At 30.5% G+C, this 23788-nt stretch overlaps 1 protein-coding gene across 1 annotated transcript; it reads right to left on the bottom strand.

The window, feature by feature from the left end:
• Positions 1-16297: 16297 nt before the first annotated feature.
• Positions 16298-19843, bottom strand: LOC126682521 (probable aquaporin NIP-type). Its single transcript, XM_050378243.2, has 6 exons — positions 19639-19843; positions 18855-19076; positions 17827-18024; positions 17675-17736; positions 16934-17136; positions 16298-16421 (listed from the first exon to the last, which is right to left on the bottom strand). Exons 1-6 carry the CDS (start codon positions 19753-19755, stop codon positions 16414-16416), a joined length of 810 nt encoding a protein of 269 aa, XP_050234200.1. The 5' UTR covers positions 19756-19843; the 3' UTR covers positions 16298-16413.
• Between the last annotated feature and the right edge of the window lie 3945 nt (positions 19844-23788).

Below are 23788 nucleotides of genomic sequence, written 5' to 3'. Positions count from 1 at the left end.
TAAATATAGGGATATAATTGTATTTTCTATAGAGTTAATTAGGGAAGTTCTATTTATCTAGGTTTGGCTAGGGAAGCTACTCCCCTATTTAAAGGAAAGTCAAATTGCTAATTTATCGGGAAGTAACATGTATAAATTGAATCAAGTAAGAAAAATTTGCTATTTTTCGGAAAGTTACTCCCAACCAAACGAGGCTTAATGATATAGATAATTGACTAGAATATAAATGTTAAAAACTATCAAGCACCATTTACGTTTTTATAATAATTTTTATTGATATACTATCAAAACACACTTTATATGATGGACCATTATATTAAAAACACACATAAAATTTATAAATATACGGTAGAAAAAACTATGAATTTTCACCAAAGGCCAAAAAATCATTATTTGCCACCTCCAATTGAAACACTAAAATTGATTTTGCTTTAGAAAGAGCAACTATCTAAAGAGGAGATGGTTTTTAAAAGATTTATATATTAAATTATACAGAAATTATTTATATGGAATTATGAATGAGAGCGGACGAGCCATGTGGAACAAACATAAATCTAAAGATGAAACTTTAATGATATAGAAAATTGACTAGAATACAAGTGTTAAAAATTATCAAGCACCATTTACGTTTTTATAATAATTTTCATTGATATACCATCAAATCACACTTTATATAATGGAATTTTTTTTCGTTTTTTTAAATAAAATTTATAAATATACGGTAGAAAATACTATGAATTTTCAGCCAAAGACCGAAAAATTATTATTTGCCACATACAAACGAAACACTAAAATTGAATTTGCTTTAAAAAGAGCAACTATCTAAAGAGGAGATAGTTTAGTTACTTTTTTAAAAGCTTAATGGTAAAAAAAAACCAAACATTTACGACTTGTTGCAATTATATCCAAACCTTTTAATTTTTATAATAATATCCAAATTGCATTATTTTGTTGCAATAATATCCAAATTGCACTGTTTATGTTATTTTTTTTATTTTTTTTATTTTTAAGTTTTTTGCCATTTTTTGGGACTTTTATTATATTATTGTTGGCAAATAATCGCAAGTGTACGATATCGCTCAAGTAATATAACTTGGAAGACCAAGTATCGATCCCACAGAGACAATGGACTTAATCACTAATTTCAAATATTCTTTAATCGGCAAACTAGAAAAATCAATAGGATTTGTAATTTAATTAAACTAATATAAACTGAAAACAAATAATAAAATATGATTTAAAACAATAAGATTAAAAAGCTCAAGGATTGATAATCCCAAATAAATAAGTAAAATTATGGAATAGGATTTTTTAGTGATTTTATCGTGAATCGAGCTATTCTAAAGCACCGAATCCCGCCCTCTCAAGCCTCAAAGATCCGAATAAAATCACAACCTAATTAACTAACCAATTATTAACTCGCTCTCACGATATTAAAACTGAATTAAATAATCAAATTATAATTATGAAGCAAACTCAATGACTACCTAAATTCCAACCCGCTCTCACGGCGTTTTTCTCTAAGTTCTTAATTATCTATGTCTATTTAATTAACAATCTCTCAATTAGTTAACTAAACACAAACTCATGAACTAAGTAGCTAATTTAATCCAAGCAATAAGATTAATAATTAAGACACGAATTAATACTAATCCATCCAATCCAAATAATTACCAATTTATAAGTTCATATCAAGCCTCGAACAAGGGTTTTAGTTACTCATATTAAAACTGAAACAAAACAAGAAGGATGATGAAGAAGAAAGCATAATTAAACAATAAATACCGGAGTTGTCAATTTCGGAAAGAATCGTCTTGATTAAGCTTGAAATCTTCAATAATCGTCTTGCAGAAACTAATTATAAACTACTTATAAACTGCTGGAAAAAACTAAACTAAAAGCTATTTAATGAAACCTAAATTATAACTACTCTAATCTAATGTCTAATCTATTCTACATCTTAAATTGAGTCTAGTACAAGGTCTTTATATAGTAGGAGAAGTTCCGGAGTCTTCTAATTCGTATTACAAATCAATTTGTAATAGGAATTGTAATTGTAATTTGAGGAGGAATTTCAGTCCAATTCAAAGTCTGCTGCACGCGTAATTTTCTTCTTTCCCGTTCGGGAAACCATAGTCCCGTTCGTGACATGCCCAATTTTCTTCTTTCCCGAACGGAACAAACCATTCACGTTCGAAAAAACTGTAGACCGAAAGCTTTGAGATCTGATTCCTTTTTGAGTCCCGAACGGGACAAGGCTTTTTCGTTCGGGACTCATGCTCACTCTGCATGTTTTCCGTTCGTGAAACCTCTTTTTCGAACGGGAACAACCCTTTTTTTCCTCAATCTCGTTCGTGAACTTCAATTCCTTCGTCCGCAAGCTACGCTTTTTACTCGTACACGCAATCCACCATAATTTTGCCCCAAATAGTCGTATTTCACCTAATTTCCACTGAAACACTAACAAACACTATTAAACGTAAAAACGCCAAATAATGTATAAAAACAATACTACACATGATGAAAAACGAGTAAAATCGACCCTAAATATAGGAGTAAAATACTCCTATCAAACCTCCTCACACTTAACCTTTGCTTGTCCTCAAGCAAGAAATAAATCTTACTCTACAAAATATGTTAGAAATCCTTAGCATATAACTTAACAATAAATCAATCAAAGAAATCCCCGACCCTATGAATAATATGAAAAACAACCTTCTAAAACCGACAATTAAATAATGATGCAATCAAATAACAATAATAATTTTATGACATAATTCAATATAACAACGGTTACTAACTCATTAGTACAAGGTCAAATTGAATCACACTTCAAGCTTCACTATCACTTGCGGGACATGGAAAATAATCAATTTTTCACTTAGGCAAATCATAGCACAATTTAGTAAAAACTAAACTAATGGCATCAATATTTCAACAAGTAGGGTATATAACAAAGAAAGCTCACAATTGAAAACATGAATATTCACCATAAGCTTGCTCATAGTCCCGGACTCCGCTACTTGATTCGGTAATCAACAAAAATCATCTGGTCTTTTATGGGGTTGTAATGTGGCTAAGGTAAAAGGTAGGTAAAAAGGTTAAACAAAGGCTAATTATCAACTTAATACACTATTTATTACTACTATTAACTTCTAGGTTGATCTAACTCCGGTTTTGCGTTTATGTGAACTTATAACTTTCTTTTCTTTCTGAATTACGCTCTCCTCATTGCTTTTTGCAATCTCAGAATTTTTCTTCTTTTTGAAGCTTTTGCTTGCAAATTTCTATCTCTTTTTATTTTCTTTCAATCTTTTATAAGGCGTAACTTTATCTTTTAAGCACAATGTAGTTCACTTTCTCTTTTCACTAATCTTGAGTTTTGAATCACCTATATTCATCATAGTCATAACAAATAATATATTAAGTCGATAAGGTAAACAATAGAGGTAAAACATAAAATGGTAAATGGTAAAATATGGTAAAAACAATAAAAAGGTTTAAGGCTCAAATTGGTGTAATCTAGGGGATAAGGGGTAGTCTATTTAAGTGGTCTAAAAGAAAGGTTATACCTAATTGCCATAATCATCTAATTGTTGAAAACTCAATCGTGTAACTTTAAACGGACACCGAGCAAGTTCTAGGAATAAAACATGAAATCAACACTCACAACAAGAAAATTAAGCTCAAAACTCTCAAAAGTGTGTAGTGTCATGCCATAAACTCAATTCCTACAAGAATTATGCTACTTATGCCAAAAGTTTGAAAACGACTATACAAATAAACAATCGACATGTCATGAATCCGCATCAAGTTATTCAATTTTGTTTCAACGATTTGAACAAGTCTAAATTTTGAATTCACCCTTATTTCATCGGATTATGTCAACGAATTATTAAGTCATTAAGCAAGCATCGCTTATCAATTGTCGAATTAAGAAATCGCGTTCATACATTCATTGATTCGGGGAAATCTAAGATTGACAAATTAATTAAGACACACACCAAATCAACTAACACTTTCATATTTAAAAGACAAAGATTTAAAGCGATACAAGACCTTGAAATAAACTAAGAATATCCTAAAACACCCTAATACAATCTACTGAAGCACAAAAACACAAGAAAAACAATAATAATAAAAAAACACAAACTAAACTTAAGAAAACAAACAATAATAAAATAAATAAAAATCCTAACTAAACGATATGTTTTTCCCCCATCCTCACACTATTTCATGCAATGTCCTCAGTGTAATGAAATAACAAAAATTGAAAAACATGAGTGTAAGATGAAAGAAAAATAATACCTCTTGGGATTGCCTCCCAAGTGCGCTTTAGTTAGAGTCTAAAGCTTGACTCTTCGCGTATGGTTGCTAAAAATACAACCTAACATGAGGAAGCCGTCTTGGTAGCATTTTCTTCCTCTTTTTCCTTGTTGGCTCCTTTAAATAAAACTCGGATGATATAGAGTATGCTTGTACTCTATAGTAGGGAACATGAGGAGTATGAAGCATATTCATATATTTAGTATTATTTCCATCATACTCGGAATCAAACCCTTCTAAGAATGGATCTTTGAAATCAAAGGTTTTATTGAATTCCTCGTAGAGTACTGTAATACAAAATTGCTCTCCACTTTCATTATTTAAGCTCATGAATGTTGTAATTGGGTGGAAAATCGGAGTTTCAAGTTCACCATCCTCACACTGTTCTTTTTCGACATCTACATGTACCTTTGTTGGATGATGTCCAACTAAAGCATTGACATATGGAATTTCAGCCATCTCATCCTCACTATTGATCGGCACATCGTCAACTTGAACCACCTTCGTAACATATGGATTGTCAAGTGATTTTCCGCTTCGAAGCTCAATTACTTTTACTTGCTCTTTTAGATTTGATTCTGTTGTAGATGGTAGACCATCTTGAGCTATATTTTGAATCAAAATAGCCAATTGAGAAATTTGCGTCTCAAGACGGTGGTTGACCGCGGCTTGATTTTGGAAACCGGTTCTCATCTCCTCAATGAATTCGTCAATCTTGCTTCCTTCATCCACATTCCAATTTTGCTGAAAATCCGGTGATTGTTGTGGTTCATTATCAAAGTTGGAATTGAAATCCCATTCGTTTTGATGTGGGTGATAACTTGAATTAAAGTTCAAATTTTCATTGAAGTTTTCCCAAGTATCGTTCCAACCATAAGTTTCACTAGCTTGCCATTGATCACCCATATAGTTGGCATGTCCATTCCAATCTGGATAGAGTACATGACAGTCAGCTCGAGTATGACCAAAATCCCCACAAATTTCACAGTTATACTGAAAATTTTGGTACTGCATATAATTTTGATTCCATGCCATTACTCTTTCCAAAATAGGTACACCAAAAACAAATTGAGGATAAACCAACAAATATCAAATTTCCTGCACACCCAAAAACAAGAACACCCCACGTAAAATCCAATAAACACGAAAAAAATAAAAATAAAAAACAGAAAATAAAAGCTAACACAATCAAGAATATAATACTCTTAATTTATTAAGTACGCAATTGTCCCCGGCAACGGCGCCAAAAACTTGTTGGCAAATAATCGCAAGTGTACGATATCGCTCAAGTAATATAACTTGGAAGACCAAGTATCGATCCCACAGAGACAATGGACTTAATCACTAATTTCAATTCTTTAATCGGCAAACTAGAAAAATCAATAGGATTTGTAATTTAATTAAACTAATATAAACTGAAAACAAATAATAAAATATGATTTAAAACAATAAGATTAAAAAGCTCAAGGATTGATAATCCCAAATAAATAAGTAAAATTATGGAATAGGATTTTTTAGTGATTTTATCGTGAATCGATTTATTCTAAAGCACCGAATCCCGCCCTCTCAAGTCTCAAAGATCCGAATAAAATCACAACCTAATTAACTAACCAATTATTAACTCGCTCTCACGATATTAAAACTGAATTAAATAATCAAATTATAATTATGAAGCAAACTCAATGACTACCTAAATTCCAACCCGCTCTCACGGCGTTTTTCTCTAAGTTCTTAATTATCTATGTCTATTTAATTAACAATCTCTCAATTAGTTAACTAAACACAAACTCATGAACTAAGTAGCTAATTTAATCCAAGCAATAAGATTAATAATTAAGACACGAATTAATACTAATCCATCCAATCCAAATAATTACCAATTTATAAGTTCATATCAAGCCTCGAACAAGGGTTTTAGTTACTCATATTAAAACTGAAACAAAACAAGAAGGATGATGAAGAAGAAAGCATAATTAAACAATAAATACCGGAGTTGTCAATTTCGGAAAGAATCGTCTTGATTAAGCTTGAAATCTTCAATAATCGTCTTGCAGAAACTAATTATAAACTACTTATAAACTGCTGGAAAAAACTAAACTAAAAGCTATTTAATGAAACCTAAATTATAACTACTCTAATCTAATGTCTAATCTATTCTACATCTTAAATTGAGTCTACTACAAGGTCTTTATATAGTAGGAGAAGTTCCGGAGTCTTCTAATTCGTATTACAAATCAATTTGTAATAGGAATTGTAATTGTAATTTGAGGAGGAATTTCAGTCCAATTCAAAGTCTGCTGCACGCGTAATTTTCTTCTTTCCCGTTCGGGAAACCATAGTCCCGTTCGTGACATGCCCAATTTTCTTATTTCCCGAACGGAACAAACCATTCACGTTCGAAAAAACTGTAGACCGAAAGCTTTGAGATCTGATTCCTTTTTGAGTCCCGAACGGGACAAGGCTTTTTCGTTCGGGACTCATGCTCACTCTGCATGTTTTCCGTTCGTGAAACCTCTTTTTCGAACGGGAACAACCTTTTTTTTCCTCAATCTCGTTCGTGAACTTCAATTCCTTCGTCCGCAAGCTACGCTTTTTACTCGTACACGCAATCCACCATAATTTTGCCCCAAATAGTCGTATTTCACCTAATTTCCACTGAAACACTAACAAACACTATTAAACGTAAAAACGCCAAATAATGTATAAAAACAATACTACACATGATGAAAAACGAGTAAAATCGACCCTAAATATAGGAGTAAAATACTCCTATCAATTATTATACATCAAAACATAATAATAGTCTAGTATCTTAATTGAAAACAATATCTGGCAAAAAAAAATTGAAAACAATAAGTTTAGCCATCAATTTGACTATTATTGCTATAAAAAATGCAATTTGGATATTATTGCAACAACAAAAAATGCAATTTGGATATTATTACAAAAATTAAAAAGTTTGGATATAATTGCAACAAGTCTTAAAGGTTTGGTTTTTTTATCACTAGGTCTTTTTTAGAATAAAAATTATCACATTATGAAAATTTGTTTGTTTTTTGATTTGTTTTGATGATGTTTTTTTATTGTATGAGTATATTGATCATTACTTAGAGTTAGATTGTCCGGCATTTGTTTGTACTTGATATTCAAACTTTTTGGTAAATTAAGATTGCCGTCGTTTTTTCTAAAATATGTTTCGAATTGGACATTTTAAAAATGAAAGTTCTAAAAATATAAACGGTGTTTGAATATTTAACGCTTGAACTTTTTAAATTTATCATCAAAACTACATCATCATATTTTTGATTTATTTTTATTTTTATTTTCAAATAGATCAATTGTTAAACTTAGTTAGTTTCTAAAATCTTAAAATCAATTGATTTGCTGAATGTACTTCGACGTTATCTTAACACAATCTAACTTCAAGTATATGTGCCAGAAGAATCGTCACCCCCCCCCCCCCTCTCGTGCTTCCTATTCTTCTTTTCATATATTTTTTCAAACAGTTATCACTGTCTAGTTTAAAATATTTTTAACTTATGAAAGAAAATTATTAATATTAATTTTATATATATATTCTTGTTTATCTTATTAGAATTAAAAAAAGTGATAATTTCCCAGAATACATGTTTCGACATTTTAATTACAACTTTACATTGCAAGTTTTGACTTTTCTTTTTTGACTTTTTTTATTTATGAAAAATATCTTTTTTTTTCATTGCACAAATACCTTTTTCGGTTTCCAATTTTGATTTTTGGTTTTTTTGGTTCGGTCGACCTAACCGACCGACAGTTTTTTTATATAGTGTAAGATTAGTGTATATATAGTGTTAATTTTTATAAAGATTTTTTTTTCTGGAATTTTTGTTTTTTTTTATAGTGTAACAGTAGTGTATATATAGTGTTTTTATGGTGTTTATATAGTTTAAGATTAGTGTATAAATAGTATATATATAGTGTATAAGTAGTGTATATATAGTGTATTTTTAGTGTATTTATATATCATTTTGTAGTGTTTTTTGTGGTTTACACCATGAAACACTGCAAATACACCATAAACACTGTAAATGCATCATAAATATACTAAAAAAAACGGCAGAAATACACTATAAATACACCAAAAATATACTAAAACGTAAATATATTATAAAATTACTACAAATGCATCATAAATTAATTTGTTTTTTACAAAATCAGTAGCAATAAATAAATCTATGAATAAGAGAAAGATAAAATAAATAATTATATGACTAATAAAATAATTTTATAAATAAAAAATTATAGATCTACAATAAGTTATTTACAAAATATTTAAATCATCATAAAAAATTTAAAAAATTACACAAATCTAAAAAGAGTTGATAAATTCATCGCGCGAACGGAAGAGACGAACGGACTAGCGCGAAAGGAAAGGACGAACGAAAAAACAACCGGAAACAACGAAAAATCCATCGGAAGTAGACGAGTGGAAGCGCGAACGAAAAAAGGAACGGAAAAGACGAACGGAAAAATAACGGGAGGAGAAAAACTGAAAATCAAACGAAAAAAAAAAGAAAAAAAGAAGAGAAAACTTTAAGAAAGAACAGAGAGAAAAAAGAGTGCCTATGTAAAAGTTTAAACTAAAATGAGATAAGCTTGCTTTATATAGTGGGTATTTTTGGTAAATAAGTTAACTTATTAGGTAACGTAGGAAATAAGGGAAAGATGAGCTAAAATGATGTAAATACTTTGTTAAAAACAGATATTTGGAAAATAATCTCATAAAAAAAATAATGTTTTCATACATTTTCATAAATATATATAATTTAATTTGCCCTCTAAATATTTCAAATTCAGAATTTCAAATTCATTATTTATAAATTAAGATGGAATTTATATTTACTTGTACAATTCTTATTATATTAATTTCTCAATAAATTTTTTATTGTATTTTAGTAATTATTTATTTTATTTATATTACATTTTATGGATTTTTTTTGTTTATTTTCTATTTTAGCATTTAATTACAAAATTTGATTATTATGTATTTAATTTATATTTTATTATGATTGTGTTGGACATGGTTCGAACTGAAAATTAATTATTTTTAGAGAAAGTTACTATGAAAGCCCTCATATATATCATAATTCATATTTTGATCCTTTTTATTTGAAAATTAAACAATTTGGTCCCTCACTTTTGTTTCCGTTAACGATTTAGTCCTTTCGTCTATTTTTGATGTTAGTCAACCGAGTCAAAAGATTAAATCAAAAAAATTTAATTTTAAAAAAACGATGTGATACCCCACTTTTATTTTTGTTTACGATTTCGTCCCTCAAATTTAAATTTAATTTACCCATAAGTGTTTTAACTTGGTTGACTAACACCAAAAATATACGAAGGGACTAAATTGTTGACTAAATTATGAATTATAATAAATATAAGGGGATTTAAAGTAATTTATTCTTATTTTTATCATTAATCTATTATATTCACCAAAATTGACGAAGAAATGATTTTGCAATCTTCTTTTGATTCACTTCTTCGTAAATAACAGAGTTAATATAATCTTTTAATTACTTTTTGTAGTTAAAATTATAGCTCTCTTTTAAATTTCTGATTCTCCCTTGATATCTAACCATAATATATACTATGAATGAATTGATGATCCCTTTCAAATACTCATATTTTGTTGAACAATTGGTATATATGGTGACCCCTCAAGGACAAAAATAAAAAGGAAGACAAGTAGAATTCTTTGACTAAAGAATTGAGAGGACTAGAATGGAAGGTCAACAAAATAGGCCGTAGAAGAAAGGTACAAGATTGTAAGTGCAAGTATTGCAATGTACCAGCTAGCTACGGAACGCCTTAAGTTTGGAGTAGGCTCGAGCTACCATGAAAAATAATTTAAACCTTTTAAATTTTTTAAGATAAGAAAGTATAATTTTTAAAATTAAGGACTGAATTTTTTTTTATCCTGCCACTAGTACCAGCATTTGGCAAAGATCATTGAACATCAACAAAAAACTTAGATAATCTTAATAGCAAATTTACTTGCAATTTACCTAATCTAAGTAATACCATTAAATTTTTCTCATCTGCTCTGAAAATTAGTTGCAAAAAGATAATACCAATTTATGCAAAACAACAAATTTGTATCAAAGCTAACATATGACCTTATCAATAATGCTTCTCCTACCGTATATAATAGATTAATTTCTACCTAATAGTATTTGACAATGATGCTAGCAAAATAAACCTACTGTCCCTACCCATGTGAACAAACATATATATGTATTACTCTTCTGCTTAACCATCCACATCAATTGCAAGTATTCTTTCCGATATGTAACAGAAATTTAAAGATGAAATTTTGACGGTTTCCGTAATTGGCTAAAATTCAAATGTTTAAAATTATCGAGCACTATTTATATTTTTATAATAATTTTCATTCACACACCGTCAAAACACGTTCTACATAATAGATATATAATAAAGGGTACATTCTATTTGAGTTATAGCTCATCGGTAAGATTTGGATTGTCAAACCAATGAGTTATAGTTCAAACGGTGTAAGCGATGTGTATCAAACTGTTAGGTCATGGTTCAAATTTTTCCCATAAATGCTCTTCCTTCTCTAATTATTAAAAAAAAAAAATTAAATCTCAGTCTCATACATCGTGAGAAAAGAAAATGATAATGAGAGTGTCACATTCCAAAATGAGTTAGGGAAATTGTGATATATAGTTTCACATTTGGCAAGGCTGTGAGAACTTTTAAAGCTACTTATTCATAATATATTACATTAACTGACCGAATCAAATTACATAAATTAAATCAATTTTTTTTAAAAAAAAAATCAATTTTGTTTACAGTTCTTTTGTTTGGTACAGGGTCCATGAGGTTTCCTGAACGGGTCTCAACTATGAGACGGCACCTTTAAGCCACATTCAGACGAATCCCCACTCGAGCCGCGTAGGTCCCTTGCGGAAAGGCAAACTCTGACCCCAAATTTTAAACGGCTGCATACATGAGTACGGTTCGAACCCGCGACCTCACTTAAACTAGAAGAGCGCCTTACCAACTCATTTACGTCTTGGGGTTTTTGTTTACAGCTCTTTAAAAGTTCAACTTAATCAAACCCGTCAATATGTATTATAAACATAAATGGGCAGAATACTATTAATTGTTTTGCTCTATATAAGTGATTATTTAAGTACTTTTTTAAACTATCTTTCAAATCTCCACAATATTTTTAATTTATTTTTCTCATTTTAATTATAAAAATCAGAAAACATATCTAAAAACACTTAAAATATATTTTGCACATACAAAAAATTTACTTAAATGTGTATATTTTAATAGTATAATAACCGATTAATAATAAGCAAATCGAAATGTTTTTTAAGTTGGTTACTTTAACAAAATTTAAAAATCGATCCATTTGAGAGGAATTGTACCAAACCGGATGCCCATCCCTAAAATTTAAGCCAAGCATAATGAAAATTTTGTTTTCATGTGACACCATGTGTGTTTTTTGTTTCTTATACCTTTCTGGACGTGACTAAATTCATGGATGGGAGCATGTGATAAGTTCTTTATTATGACTTACATATGATAATAGATCCACATTCAAGAGCACAATTAAGCATCCAACCAAAGTTATTATACATTCTTAGAAAATTTGTTACAAAACACTTTATATTTGACTCTAATACCAAATATTTAACCAGAAAACCCATAATGTACATAAAAATTATATTTATGAGTGTAGAATGAAAATTATATACAGGGGCAGACACCTCCAGAAATTCAAAACACTAAGATTATGGATCGGTCTTTTTAACTTATATACACTACAAATAATACTATATTTGATAAAAATAATTTTGCAGCTAATTCTTTTTTAGATACTAAATTGTTTTTTGCAGCAATAATTTTAAAAGTTACTGCCATTAGTTAAGTTATAACAGCATTTTACAGTAAATTTTGTTACCAATTACTTAAAACAATGTTTTATTAAAAGCAACATGCCAAAGTTTGTTTTTATTGCTAAATATTAGTAGCAACAATTTTAGCACTATTAGCAGAAAAAACATTTGCTGCTAATTTCGGTATTCCTTATAGTGATATTTTATTATTCTCATTTCTTTCCAGTCTACAATTTCCATCACATTAGTTATTCAACAACCTCCTCTTAAGTGTAAAATTCTTTCACATTAAACCGGTCAACTTCACTTGAAACTCGACTTCAACCCATGACTGTGCTAGAGTTCTGGCTTCGCTTATCACCTCTTCAAATTTTTATCCGGAGTTTTCTTGTTCTGTCCAGTCGAATTGGATTCTGATACCAATCGTTGGACCAGAAAGAGCGCAATTTATGAAAATATACATTTTTTTTTTTGATGAATAAAAGTATATTAAAAAGCCACAAGGAGTGGCAGAGCCTAAAACTCTAAACTTTCGCACAAGAAGTGACACACGAATGGTGTACTAGAGGCTACGGTTTAGAGAGCGGCAAAATCAAGAATCCGAGAACAAAATGGCATAAGGATTTCTAAAAAAATCCAAACATGAATAAGAAAAATCTCTATTACAACCTTTAAAGAAAAAGACTGCTTTCATGAAGCAATTAAAAATCACTGTATCCTTATTAGTGACCGAGTTTGAAAAAACTCTAGCATTCCTGCACTTCCATAACTCCCAAATCACAAGAAACCATAAAGTCTGCCATAGTTTTCGATACGGACCTCTATGAACAATACTCTCCCATTGAATCATGAAGTCTTCAAAAGTACCCGGAAAAATCCAAGTCAGGTCAATCTTCTGAAGTATACCATTCCAAATACTTCTAGCGAAATCACAATGAATAAGAATGTGTGCTTGCGTTTCAACAACATTGCAAAGAGAGCACAAAGAATTATCCATTGTAATAATAGAACGTCTAACCAAAAAATCTAGTGACGGAACTCTATTATGTAAAGCAAGCCAAATGAAGAACTTAACTCGAGGAGGAGCTGCTGATTTCCAAACGACCATAAACGGAATGGTATTGTTTTGAACATGGGTAGCAACATCTCTATTAACTGAATTGCCATTGTCCTCCCCAATTATTTCAGCAGCTAGCTGATCCCGAGGAGCAAAAAGATGAGGTACATCAGTTACATCAGTGTTCAATTCTTCAAGCGGTGGTCGTGAGGACTGACTAGCAGCTACAGTACCGTGGAAATGGCCAAACCTCCTAGCTGTGATATCCGTACCTGTTAAGACAGCCTCACTCGCCAATCCAGTCCCGCCTCCTGCAAAAATACGGCGAGCAGCAGCAGTTCTTGAAGAAACGTTTACAGCAGCAGGTCTGATATCATTTGCATTAAAATTCAGACCTGTGATATTATGGTTTCTATCCAGAAGGATAGCTCTGTTTACAAACCTACAAAATGAGTTTGGAGAAAACAAACCAGAATTAGAATTCCATAAAACCACATCATTCACAGTGAGTGTACTAATCAGGCGGCCAAAAATGATTTGTAACGATTGGAACAATAAGGCCTCTGAACCTCGCAAACGACGCCTCCAACGCCAACCTCGAGTCCAAATCTCATCAATGTACGCTCTTTTTTGGTTCGAAAGGTTGTAAAGCCTAGGGAATAAAAAAGAAGCCGGACCATTATCCATCCAATTATCATTCCATAGAGAGATAGAATTGCCTCTGCCAACGTCAAATCTAATATTTGCAATAAAGATATCCCATGCAAAATTATCTAAGCAACAAGATTTTCGAATTCCTTTCCAAATATAAGATAATTTCTTGGCATCCCCGTTAAGAAGGCAATCCCAATTTGTAACTAACGAGCAAGTAGAAATAACCTTAAACCAAAGAGAATTATCGTTGCCACACCTCAATTTCCACACCCATTTAAATAAGAGGCTTTGATTTCTAATATGCAGGTTAGTGATGCCCAAACCCCCTTTATCATAGTCTTGGCAAATAGTCTTCCACGAAACCTTACTCAGAACCCGGTTTGACACATCCCCTTTCCAAAGAAATCGAATCATGTATGATTCCATTTTCTTAAAAACATTATTCGGCATGCTGTGAAGAGACATAAAATAAACTGGGATACTGAAGAGAACTGACTTTATAAGAACCAACCGACCTGCAGGAGATAGCAGAGAGCCCTTCCATAAAGCCAAACGCGATTTAAACCGCTCAATCACATGATCCCATGTACCAGTAACAAGTTTCCGCCCGGTTAAGGGTAGACCCAAATACTTCACAGGCAAAGAATCAATCCTGCACCCAACCGTTTCAGCCGCTAAAAACAAATCATCATTAGAAACATTAATTCTCATAATAGAGCTTTTATGGAAATTAATAGTTAAACCAGAAACAATTTCATAACAGCGAAGGATTCTAGTAAGATTCTGTAGCTGCTCCATATCAAAAGGGAGATAAAGTAATGTATCATCCGCAAATTGGAGCAACGAGATGGGATTCTGATCATCTGCAAAGCAATATCCACTAGTAAACCCCAATTCACCCGATTTGTCTAGAATGCGTTTCAGCCCCTCAACCGCAATAACAAACAAATAAGGAGAGATTGGATCCCCTTGACGAACACCTCTTTTTAAGTTAATTGGCTCCACAGGACTGCCATTAACTAATATTGCTGTTGTTGCCGTGGAGAGACAGGTAAACATCCATTCAATCCATTTTGCAGGAAAATTCATACTCTTCATAACACTCATCAAGTATCTCCAATCTATACTGTCGAAAGCCTTGTGAAAGTCAAGCTTAAGAACTAACAGCTTGTCTTTTCTCCTGGAGGCCAAATGAACTAGTTCATTGGCTATCATGGAACAATCCAGAATGCTTCTGCCTTTTAAAAAAGCATGTTGACTATCAGAAACCACCTTAGAAAGTAAAGGCGCTAGTCTCAGAGAAAGAGTCTTCGAGAGAAGCTTGAAGCAACCATTTACTAGACTTATCGGTCTATAGTCCTTGATGCTAGAAGATCCTGCCACTTTAGGAACCAAAACCATGAAAGAAGTGTTGATGCCCGATGGAAGCGAATGCGAACTATGAAAGTCAGCAAAAAACTCCAAAAAAACGCCTTTCATAAATGCCCAAGCTCTTCTATAAAAGTAGAAGTTAAACCCATCGGGTCCAGGAGTTTTTCTTTCACCACAAGACGAAAGCGCTTTAAAAATTTCCACTTCACTAAAAGGCACAATCAGCCCCTCTGCTTGAACATCGGAAATTTTGTCAAAAAGCAGCCCCGAGAGATCAAAATCTATCCGATCCTGCTGGCCGTAAAGAGATTTATAAAAATCTCTTATATGGAACTGAATGTCTGCAGGCTCCTCAAAAACAGAATCCTCCACCTGGATGCTAGAAATATGGTTATTTCTATAGTGTTTGGAGGCGACACTATGGAAAAATTTTGTATTTCTGTCTCCTGCATTGCTCCAATTTACTCTAGACTTCTGAAGCCAAATTGAATCTGCCCTTTTCTCCGCATTCCAAAGCTCAGATTTAAGATTTCCAATCTCCATCCTTTCCTCTTCAGAAATCGCGTGGTGGTCAGCTGCGGCTTCTTTCGAAAAAATCTCTGTTGTAAGCTCATTAATCCTTTTATTTTGGTCACCAAAAATAGTTTGGTTCCAAATTTTAATGCAGTGCCGAAGCTCCTTTAATCTCAAAGTGAGATTAGTGTGTTTCTCACAAACTGACATCCAACTAACCTCTACAAACTTAGCAAAATCTGTATGATCCCACCAAGCATCAATTGAGCGGAAAGGCTTAGGACGTGTATGAAAACCACAACTATGGATGGGACCCCGCATTTAATCCAAAAACTATAAAATTATGGACGTGTTAATTATTTCATATTGGTGACATCTATTTCTACAAACCTGTTATAAAGTAACTCAATAAAAAGTCAATTTAAATAAAAACTACAGTTAAAATTATATGTTACATACTAGATTTCAAAAATTTAAAGCTACTAGAAGTAAAACGTGGTTTAGCGTTTAAAACAAAATTTAACCACTCAAGTCATGAGAACAACAAAAGATTCTGAACTTTGTTGGACATGGAAAATTTTATGAACCTGCAAGTTACATAAAAAGTTAGAAACGATTTGTAAAAAGCTTGAATAAACTTTATAAAAAAAAATGGGAAAAAAAATCAAGTGAGAGACCAGTCATCAACTCCGAACAACTCAAACAAAACACTTTAATCTTATGTATTTTCCTTTTTTAAACATTTCAGCAAATTTCCTTTAAATTTGTATATTTATTTCTTCAATTAATGCAATTTTTTCTTAATTTTTGTATTCAGTTCCAATTAAGGCGACTAAATATCTTTTAACTTCAAATTTTTCGTTTAGTTCAGCGTTTGAATACTTTCGAAGCATTTAAAAATCCCCATATCGTTTAATTAGAAGTCATTCGCAATTGATTTAAGATCAACTTTCAAACACGCCCACATCACATTCATTTTTATTAAAATTCCACAAATTCTAGAAAATATGTACACATGAAATCTAGGAGAAAACAACCTAGGTGTATACAATAACAATGCTTCTCTTATGCATGTGATGAAGTGGTTGTATTGTTTAACCTTTAAAGCTCCCGAGGAATGAACTACTTTTGGTTATTTCTTTCAAGGGTTTATCGGTAAACCTAATCAAATTATAAGCAAATCCTCCGATGACCATTCCGATGATCGGACCGACTATATACGCCCAAAGTCCTTTATATGAATGCATCACAATCGCAGGTCCCAAGCTTCTGGCAGGATTCATGGACGCCCCGGATACAGGCCTGCAATCGAACAATTTAATAACGATACTCATCAAGAAAATATATTCAAATATGTTAGTAAAATTTGACTGAATTAATTCAATTTAGCACATTGACTATATCTTTGAATCAATAATTTAATTAAAATTATTCATAACAAAATTAATTAAAATTAATATGATGCAATTTTTTGAGTTCTAAAATCTTTAATTTGTAATATGATTTAAGAAAAAGGTCTAATGGACTAAAAATTCAAACATTTTTTAGTTTTTATAATTTTAGTCCAGTTTGAAATTTTTTTAGCGAATTTAAGCATTCGCTTCAATTGGACTAAAATTTTCTACGTCGATATAATTTTTTGACAACATGGAGGCCATATAGTATAGAGCACACACTATGAAATCAATTGAAGTGAAATGACAAATTTTATCAAATATTTGAAAATTGGGCTAAAATTCAAAATTTTAGTTCGAATTGCAAAAAGTCGAAAAATGCTTGGATCTTCTAATCCATTAGCCCTAATAAAGAAAAATAAAATGGTTAAAATAGCAAAATGTACCCGGCAACGAAGACGTTTAACATGATCGTCATTCCAACGGCAATTCCTGCTAATTCTCCAACCTGTAATTAAATTGTTAATTAATAATTAGATCCTAAATTATTTAATTATGAAGAAGAAAATAACAATTAATTATTTACAAAAATACTCACAGCTCGAGTATCAGTAGCCACCCCAGAAATGACAAACATTAACATAAAAGAAATAATAATTTCAAGGACAAAAGTACGAAGAACGGATCCTGTTGGAGCTGTCCCAAAGAATGCCTCTTTTGGCACATCGAAAACGTAGTACAGAGTTCCACTTGCTAGAAGTGATCCGATCACTTGTGTAATTATGTATAGAGGTACCTGAAATAATCAAACCCTAATTTTTCAGAATTTAACTTGGTAATATCGGAATTACAGGTGTGTATTCGGTTCGAGTTAAACTAAAATATCAAATTTTTAAAGATAAATATTTTTGAATTGAAATGAACTAGTCGATTCGATTGATTTTTTAGTACAGTTTGTAAAAATAAAAATTAATTTCAGTATTATTATAATACAGATTGAAAATATGACATAAAATTAAATTAATAAAGATTCATTTCGACCCTCCAACCTAAAATAAAAGGTCAAAAGAGTTCAAATTTGTAATTTTGAAAAAACAAAAACTTTCACTTGTCAATTTTAGGTTAGTTATTACCTTGAACAAAAACTGTGCTGTCGTCTGACTGATATCATATTAAAGTGTAACGGACTTTAAATTGATAGTTGAGGGATTTTTCTAAAAAAAAAAAACTTAAACTTGGAAGGTTGAAATAAATCTTTAAAATTAAATGAGTAAGATGTAAACTCATCTATAAACTTGTGACTCATAGTTAAATAATTCACTCTCAGCCATTTTTAATCAATTAAGGACAATGCCCTCTATTTTAAGCTCGATTAATGTCAAAATATACATAAGAACAAATTCATGGATCATGATGATCCAAATTTGTCCTTAATCGACCTAAATACACAATGTATTGTCTTTAATTGAACAAAAAAAATATTGTTCTTTATTAATTAAAATAATTAAAAGTAAGTTATTTAACCATGTAACCTAAGTTAAGGGACCAAATTAACTCTTTGCTCCACATTAAATATAAGGTGAAAATTTAGTACTATTTTTGATTTAGTTAAGATAAAAAAATTGCCTGCTTGTAAGGAAATTGTCGAAAAATGGCAAAAGTGATGGTGACCGCCGGATTGAAATGTGCACCGGAGATATGACCAACGGAGTAAATCATAACCATAACAATGAGACCCCAAACTACACAAATGCCTGGAAATGTAACCGAACCGTAAATCTTATTCACCACTACTGATCCACATCCCGCAAATATCACCATATATGTCCCTATTGCCTCTGCTATCAACTGTTACACCAGCAATTCACCATTAGCTTTATATGTAAAGTAAGTGTTTTTAGTCATTTTTCGGTAAAATTGAGCATTCGGTCGGTTCGATTAATATCAAATTGGAATTTTCAAAACCAATTAAACCTAAAACCGAAACCGCTTGAAATTATATTTTAATCGTTAATCGAGACTGAAATGACTAAAATAAATTCAAAACTAAATTGAACCAAAAACATATTTTTTTTTTTGAAATATCGGTCGGTTTAGTTATTCAATTCGGTTAATTTTTCAAAGTTAAAATTGATCCGATAACCAAAACTGAAAATAATCAAAACCAAAACCGAACTTATTTAACTTATCCCCCGAACTACACCAAAAATCACCAATTCGGTCGGTTAAATCGAATAATTGGGCATCTTACTCGCCTTTATTTTGCAGCCACAATATTTAAATATATATTACCAAAAAATCATAAGGATTCCTTAACTTATATTTTTTATTTGTTAGTAGTTCGGTAATCGAAAAATAATAATTATAAAAGTTCAGGCACTATTACAATATTTCATAAAAAGAAAAGGACCTTTTGGAGAAGCTGAACTGTTTCATTCGAATGGCAAAAACCGCTTTTTGGTTCATTCTTCGGAGGCAAATATTCATTTTGCCCTTCTTCTACTCTGATTTGTCCATCTCCAGACATTTTTACTACTCTTTCTTTAAATTTCGTGAAATGAAATGTAGCAACTGGTGTCAACAAACCAAATTTATAAGCAATTAGTGAATGGTTTTAATTAGATTAATTAATGGATTAGCTATTCTTTTGCTTCTCCTAGCACATTCTAGCTTCTAACTGAATTAACTACCACAAATTTATGTCTGACCTTTAGTGAAATTAGCTGAATTAACTACCACAAGTTTGTGTCTGACCTTAAGTGAAATTAGGGCTTCTAACTGAATTAATTACCACAATTTTATGCCTGAACTTTAGTGAAATTAGGGCTCCTTGACACTTGGCTTTCTGCCCATTTAGCATCAGTTGGCCTAGCTAAATGTTTTCTTCAGTAGGTTATACTCCAGTATTTTTAATTTTAATTATAATGAGAAGAGATTTATATATAGAACGCTCAAATTATGATTAATATTTTTTTATTATTAAATTATGTACTCTCTGTTACGTTTAATGAAGCCACATATGAGTTTTGCATTAAGATAAATAAAACATGACAATATTATATTTTATCTTGTTTATCGTATTAATTGATGGAATTTCACCAAATAATGACTAAAAATATTATAAATCGAATTATATTTAATGCATATTTGTAATTACTAAAGGAATTTAAATGGAAGTTTAATATAAATTTGTACATAAAATACGATATGAACTTTTAAAATGGAACATGCAAAAATAGATATATCTCTTTCTTAAAAAAAAACAGAGAAAATGTATTATAAGGGTAATAACATTAATTAATGTTCATTTAAATGTTAAATAACTATTTTTTTGTATATCTAAGTTATGAAGATATGTTAAAATAAAATACTATAAAACACTATGTTCCTAATTAGGGTTGAGGTTTTGGTAGTTGGTTTTTAATTAATTAAGACCAAATAATCTGAATTTGTATTTTATATTTAAGAAAATACACTTATATCTATAACAAATATAAAAGTGTATTCGCGGGGAAACACTTCCATTCACGGACAAAAATACCCTTTATATATTTGTGCTTAACAAATAGAAAGATGACATTCCTAATCCATAAAGGAAACATATTAAAAATAATTATCGCAGTAGCTATCATTATGTATTAAATTCCTAATCCTAAAAGGAATTGTGCAACAACTATCATTATGTGTTAAATTTCTAATTCTAATAGGAATTGTACAGATATATCACTATATATAAAAGAATATGACGAGTTTCATTAATATTAAATAATCATATTATAATATTTGTGTTAAGGTTTTGATATTTTTGATATTTATTAGTTATTTACAATGAAAAATAATATGAATTTGTTTCAGTTATATTATCATTTTTTTAATAACAACAATATCAAATATTAAATCTATTGTTTAATTCTAACTTTTTAACATTTCCAATAAAAAAAATAAAATTTTATAAAATAATTAAACAAAACAAATAAAAAAATACAAGTCTAATAAAATTTAAATAATAATATATTATTAAAAAAATATACAATTATAATATTAAATAACGGGTCATATAGATACTGTTAACGTGCGTAGCACGTGGCCAAAAAAACTAGTAGAATTAAGAAACTAAGTGATCAAATTTAACTGAAGCTTTCTTTCACTCTTTAGAATTCATATTCAAAAGTTTCTCTAAGTTTGAGGGCTTATCCTTTAGTCGGCCCAGTAAGAGGCCTTAAAACGATTGGTGCTGAAAAGAACCTGGACTTGCTATATATCCGCAAAGGCCCAAACCAACAAAATTCTACAAACTATTGGGCTTAAGCATAGTGTTGGCTGTAGCCTGTAAGGGACCAATTCCAAAACGACTTGAGAGTTTAGCCACACCTAGACCTGTTCAATGGCCCAGGTTTCTCAGCCCGTCTAGGCCCGTCTTTCTTGGACCGGATTTAGAAAATAAATTTTCTGTTAAGTCCGGTCCGAATTCGAATCTGAATCCTTATAAGATGTGATTTTTTCGTGCAAACTAAAATTCAAATTAAATTTCGTATTTATACAAATCTAAAAATTTAAAATCAGATTGTCACAAATCAAATTTATGAGCTAAATATAGGTGATAGAAATTAATCAATTATATTTAAATTTAGGAATATTCTAATGCCAACTAGGATTAAGGACCCACCATTTGCATAATCATAATGCACTCACTTTTTTCTTTCTTTTGGAGCCAATTCAAAAAAAATATGTGGGCCCTAAATGGGCCAGGTAGACAGCTAGTCATCACTTTTATATCTATTATCCAACTTTTCTCCCCATGTGTCATGCTTCTCCACTAATTATTTTTACTCAATATAGCAAACATACATATATTGCCATTTAAATTGAGTTCTTACTTTGCTATTGGAGAGTGCTATTCAATGAAAATGAAGGTTTTGGATTTCTATGTTTCACTAAAATGTTTGGATTTCTTTATCAAATTTCTCTTTAATTGGGCAAATTTTTAAAAGGAACTACAAGTTATCTAAAACATGGTCACATGAGAAATGAGTGGTGACTTGACATTAGAAAATTGGGCCTCTCTTTTGGTAGACTAAAGTTTTGTTGAAAGATGAAAGAATCTACTAAAGACCAAAAGAAACCCATTAAGCACCTTCCACTAGTTTGGTCAAATTATCATCCAAAGAAACCCAAAAATAATGTAAGAAATTTCATAAAGTGGAGCTTTTTGCCTTGTAGTATATTTGGTGAAGGGTATAGTGTAATTAAATCATGTATTTGAAAATTGTAAATAAATCTTACTCTAATTAGAAAGAAAAAATGCAAATAGTATTGTAGTTAATTTTAATTTAAAATAGTTAAATACACTATATGTCTCGTTTAAAAAGTGATATATCTCATTTTAGCTTAATCATTCAAAAATACTTAATCTTTTTAATTTGGCCACATCTTTCAAAATCTTCAATTTTAGCCCATATTTTAATTTTTACTTTCAATTGTAATCAATTGTTCAAGTTAGAGTATGAAAAAGTTCAAATAAATCTCTCATATTACTTTATTTTTAAAATTTATTATGATAGAAATACAAATTGAAATAATATAAAGTAATATAAACAATATATTTGAATTTCTTTTCCATTTCAATTTGAATAAATGACTACAATTGAAAGTGAAAATTGAAAAATATACTAAAATTGAAAATTTGAAAAGATGTATTCATAAACTAAAAAAAACTAAAAAAATTGGATATTTTTGAGAAATTAAGCCTCTCATTTTTACATGTTTCATTTTAAAAGTTCATATCGTATTTTTAGTGTTAATTTACATGGAACTTCCTTTATATTTTCTTATCTTTTTATCACTTTATATATAATTTATAAGACAATCATTATTTAGGATAAAATGAGAAAAACTAATATAAATTATTGCTTTTTTTAATTATATGCAATTTTTAGACAGGACTGTAAAGTAATATTTAACATTTTAAAAAACAGTCGGTTTACAATCAAACTACTTAAACCAGACGGTATGGTTTAGTTATTTAGACATCGGGTTTACTATTATTTAGGAAAGTTATTTTTAATCCCTATTTTCTTACCCTTGAACCAAAATACCCACCTAAAGTTACAAATCATGAAAAGGACATGAAAGAAAATATGGGTATTTTGACAAGATGAATCCCTAATATTTTTATTTTATTTCGTTTTGATGAACTATAAATGTGAATTGTCATGACATGTTTAGTAAAAGGATCCATTCTCTTTCGATTGGATTGTCCATTTCATAAATCTAAAAATGAATAAATCTCTTTCACAAAAATGGTCCACACCTCTCGTTGTTGGTCCAGCCCCCCTGTAGGTCATGTCTGTGGTTTAGGCTACAAGGATCATGACATTTCTCATTTCAATTTCATTGTTTTTATTAATTTTTGTTTTCATGTATTTATTCTCATCTCAACCACGGCTTAAATTGTTCACATTTGTTTTCGTCCAAGTCCCACTTGCCTCAAATTTAATTCATTTAACTGACTTTTCTTTAAAAATCAACCTTTAATATAAAGTCATAGATAGGTTATTATA

This window comes from Mercurialis annua, linkage group LG5 (assembly GCF_937616625.2).
Source record: "Mercurialis annua linkage group LG5, ddMerAnnu1.2, whole genome shotgun sequence".
Taxonomy (NCBI): Eukaryota; Viridiplantae; Streptophyta; class Magnoliopsida; order Malpighiales; family Euphorbiaceae; genus Mercurialis; species Mercurialis annua.
Note: the sequence above shows the minus strand (reverse complement) of the source record. Positions and strands in the feature narration are given on the sequence as shown.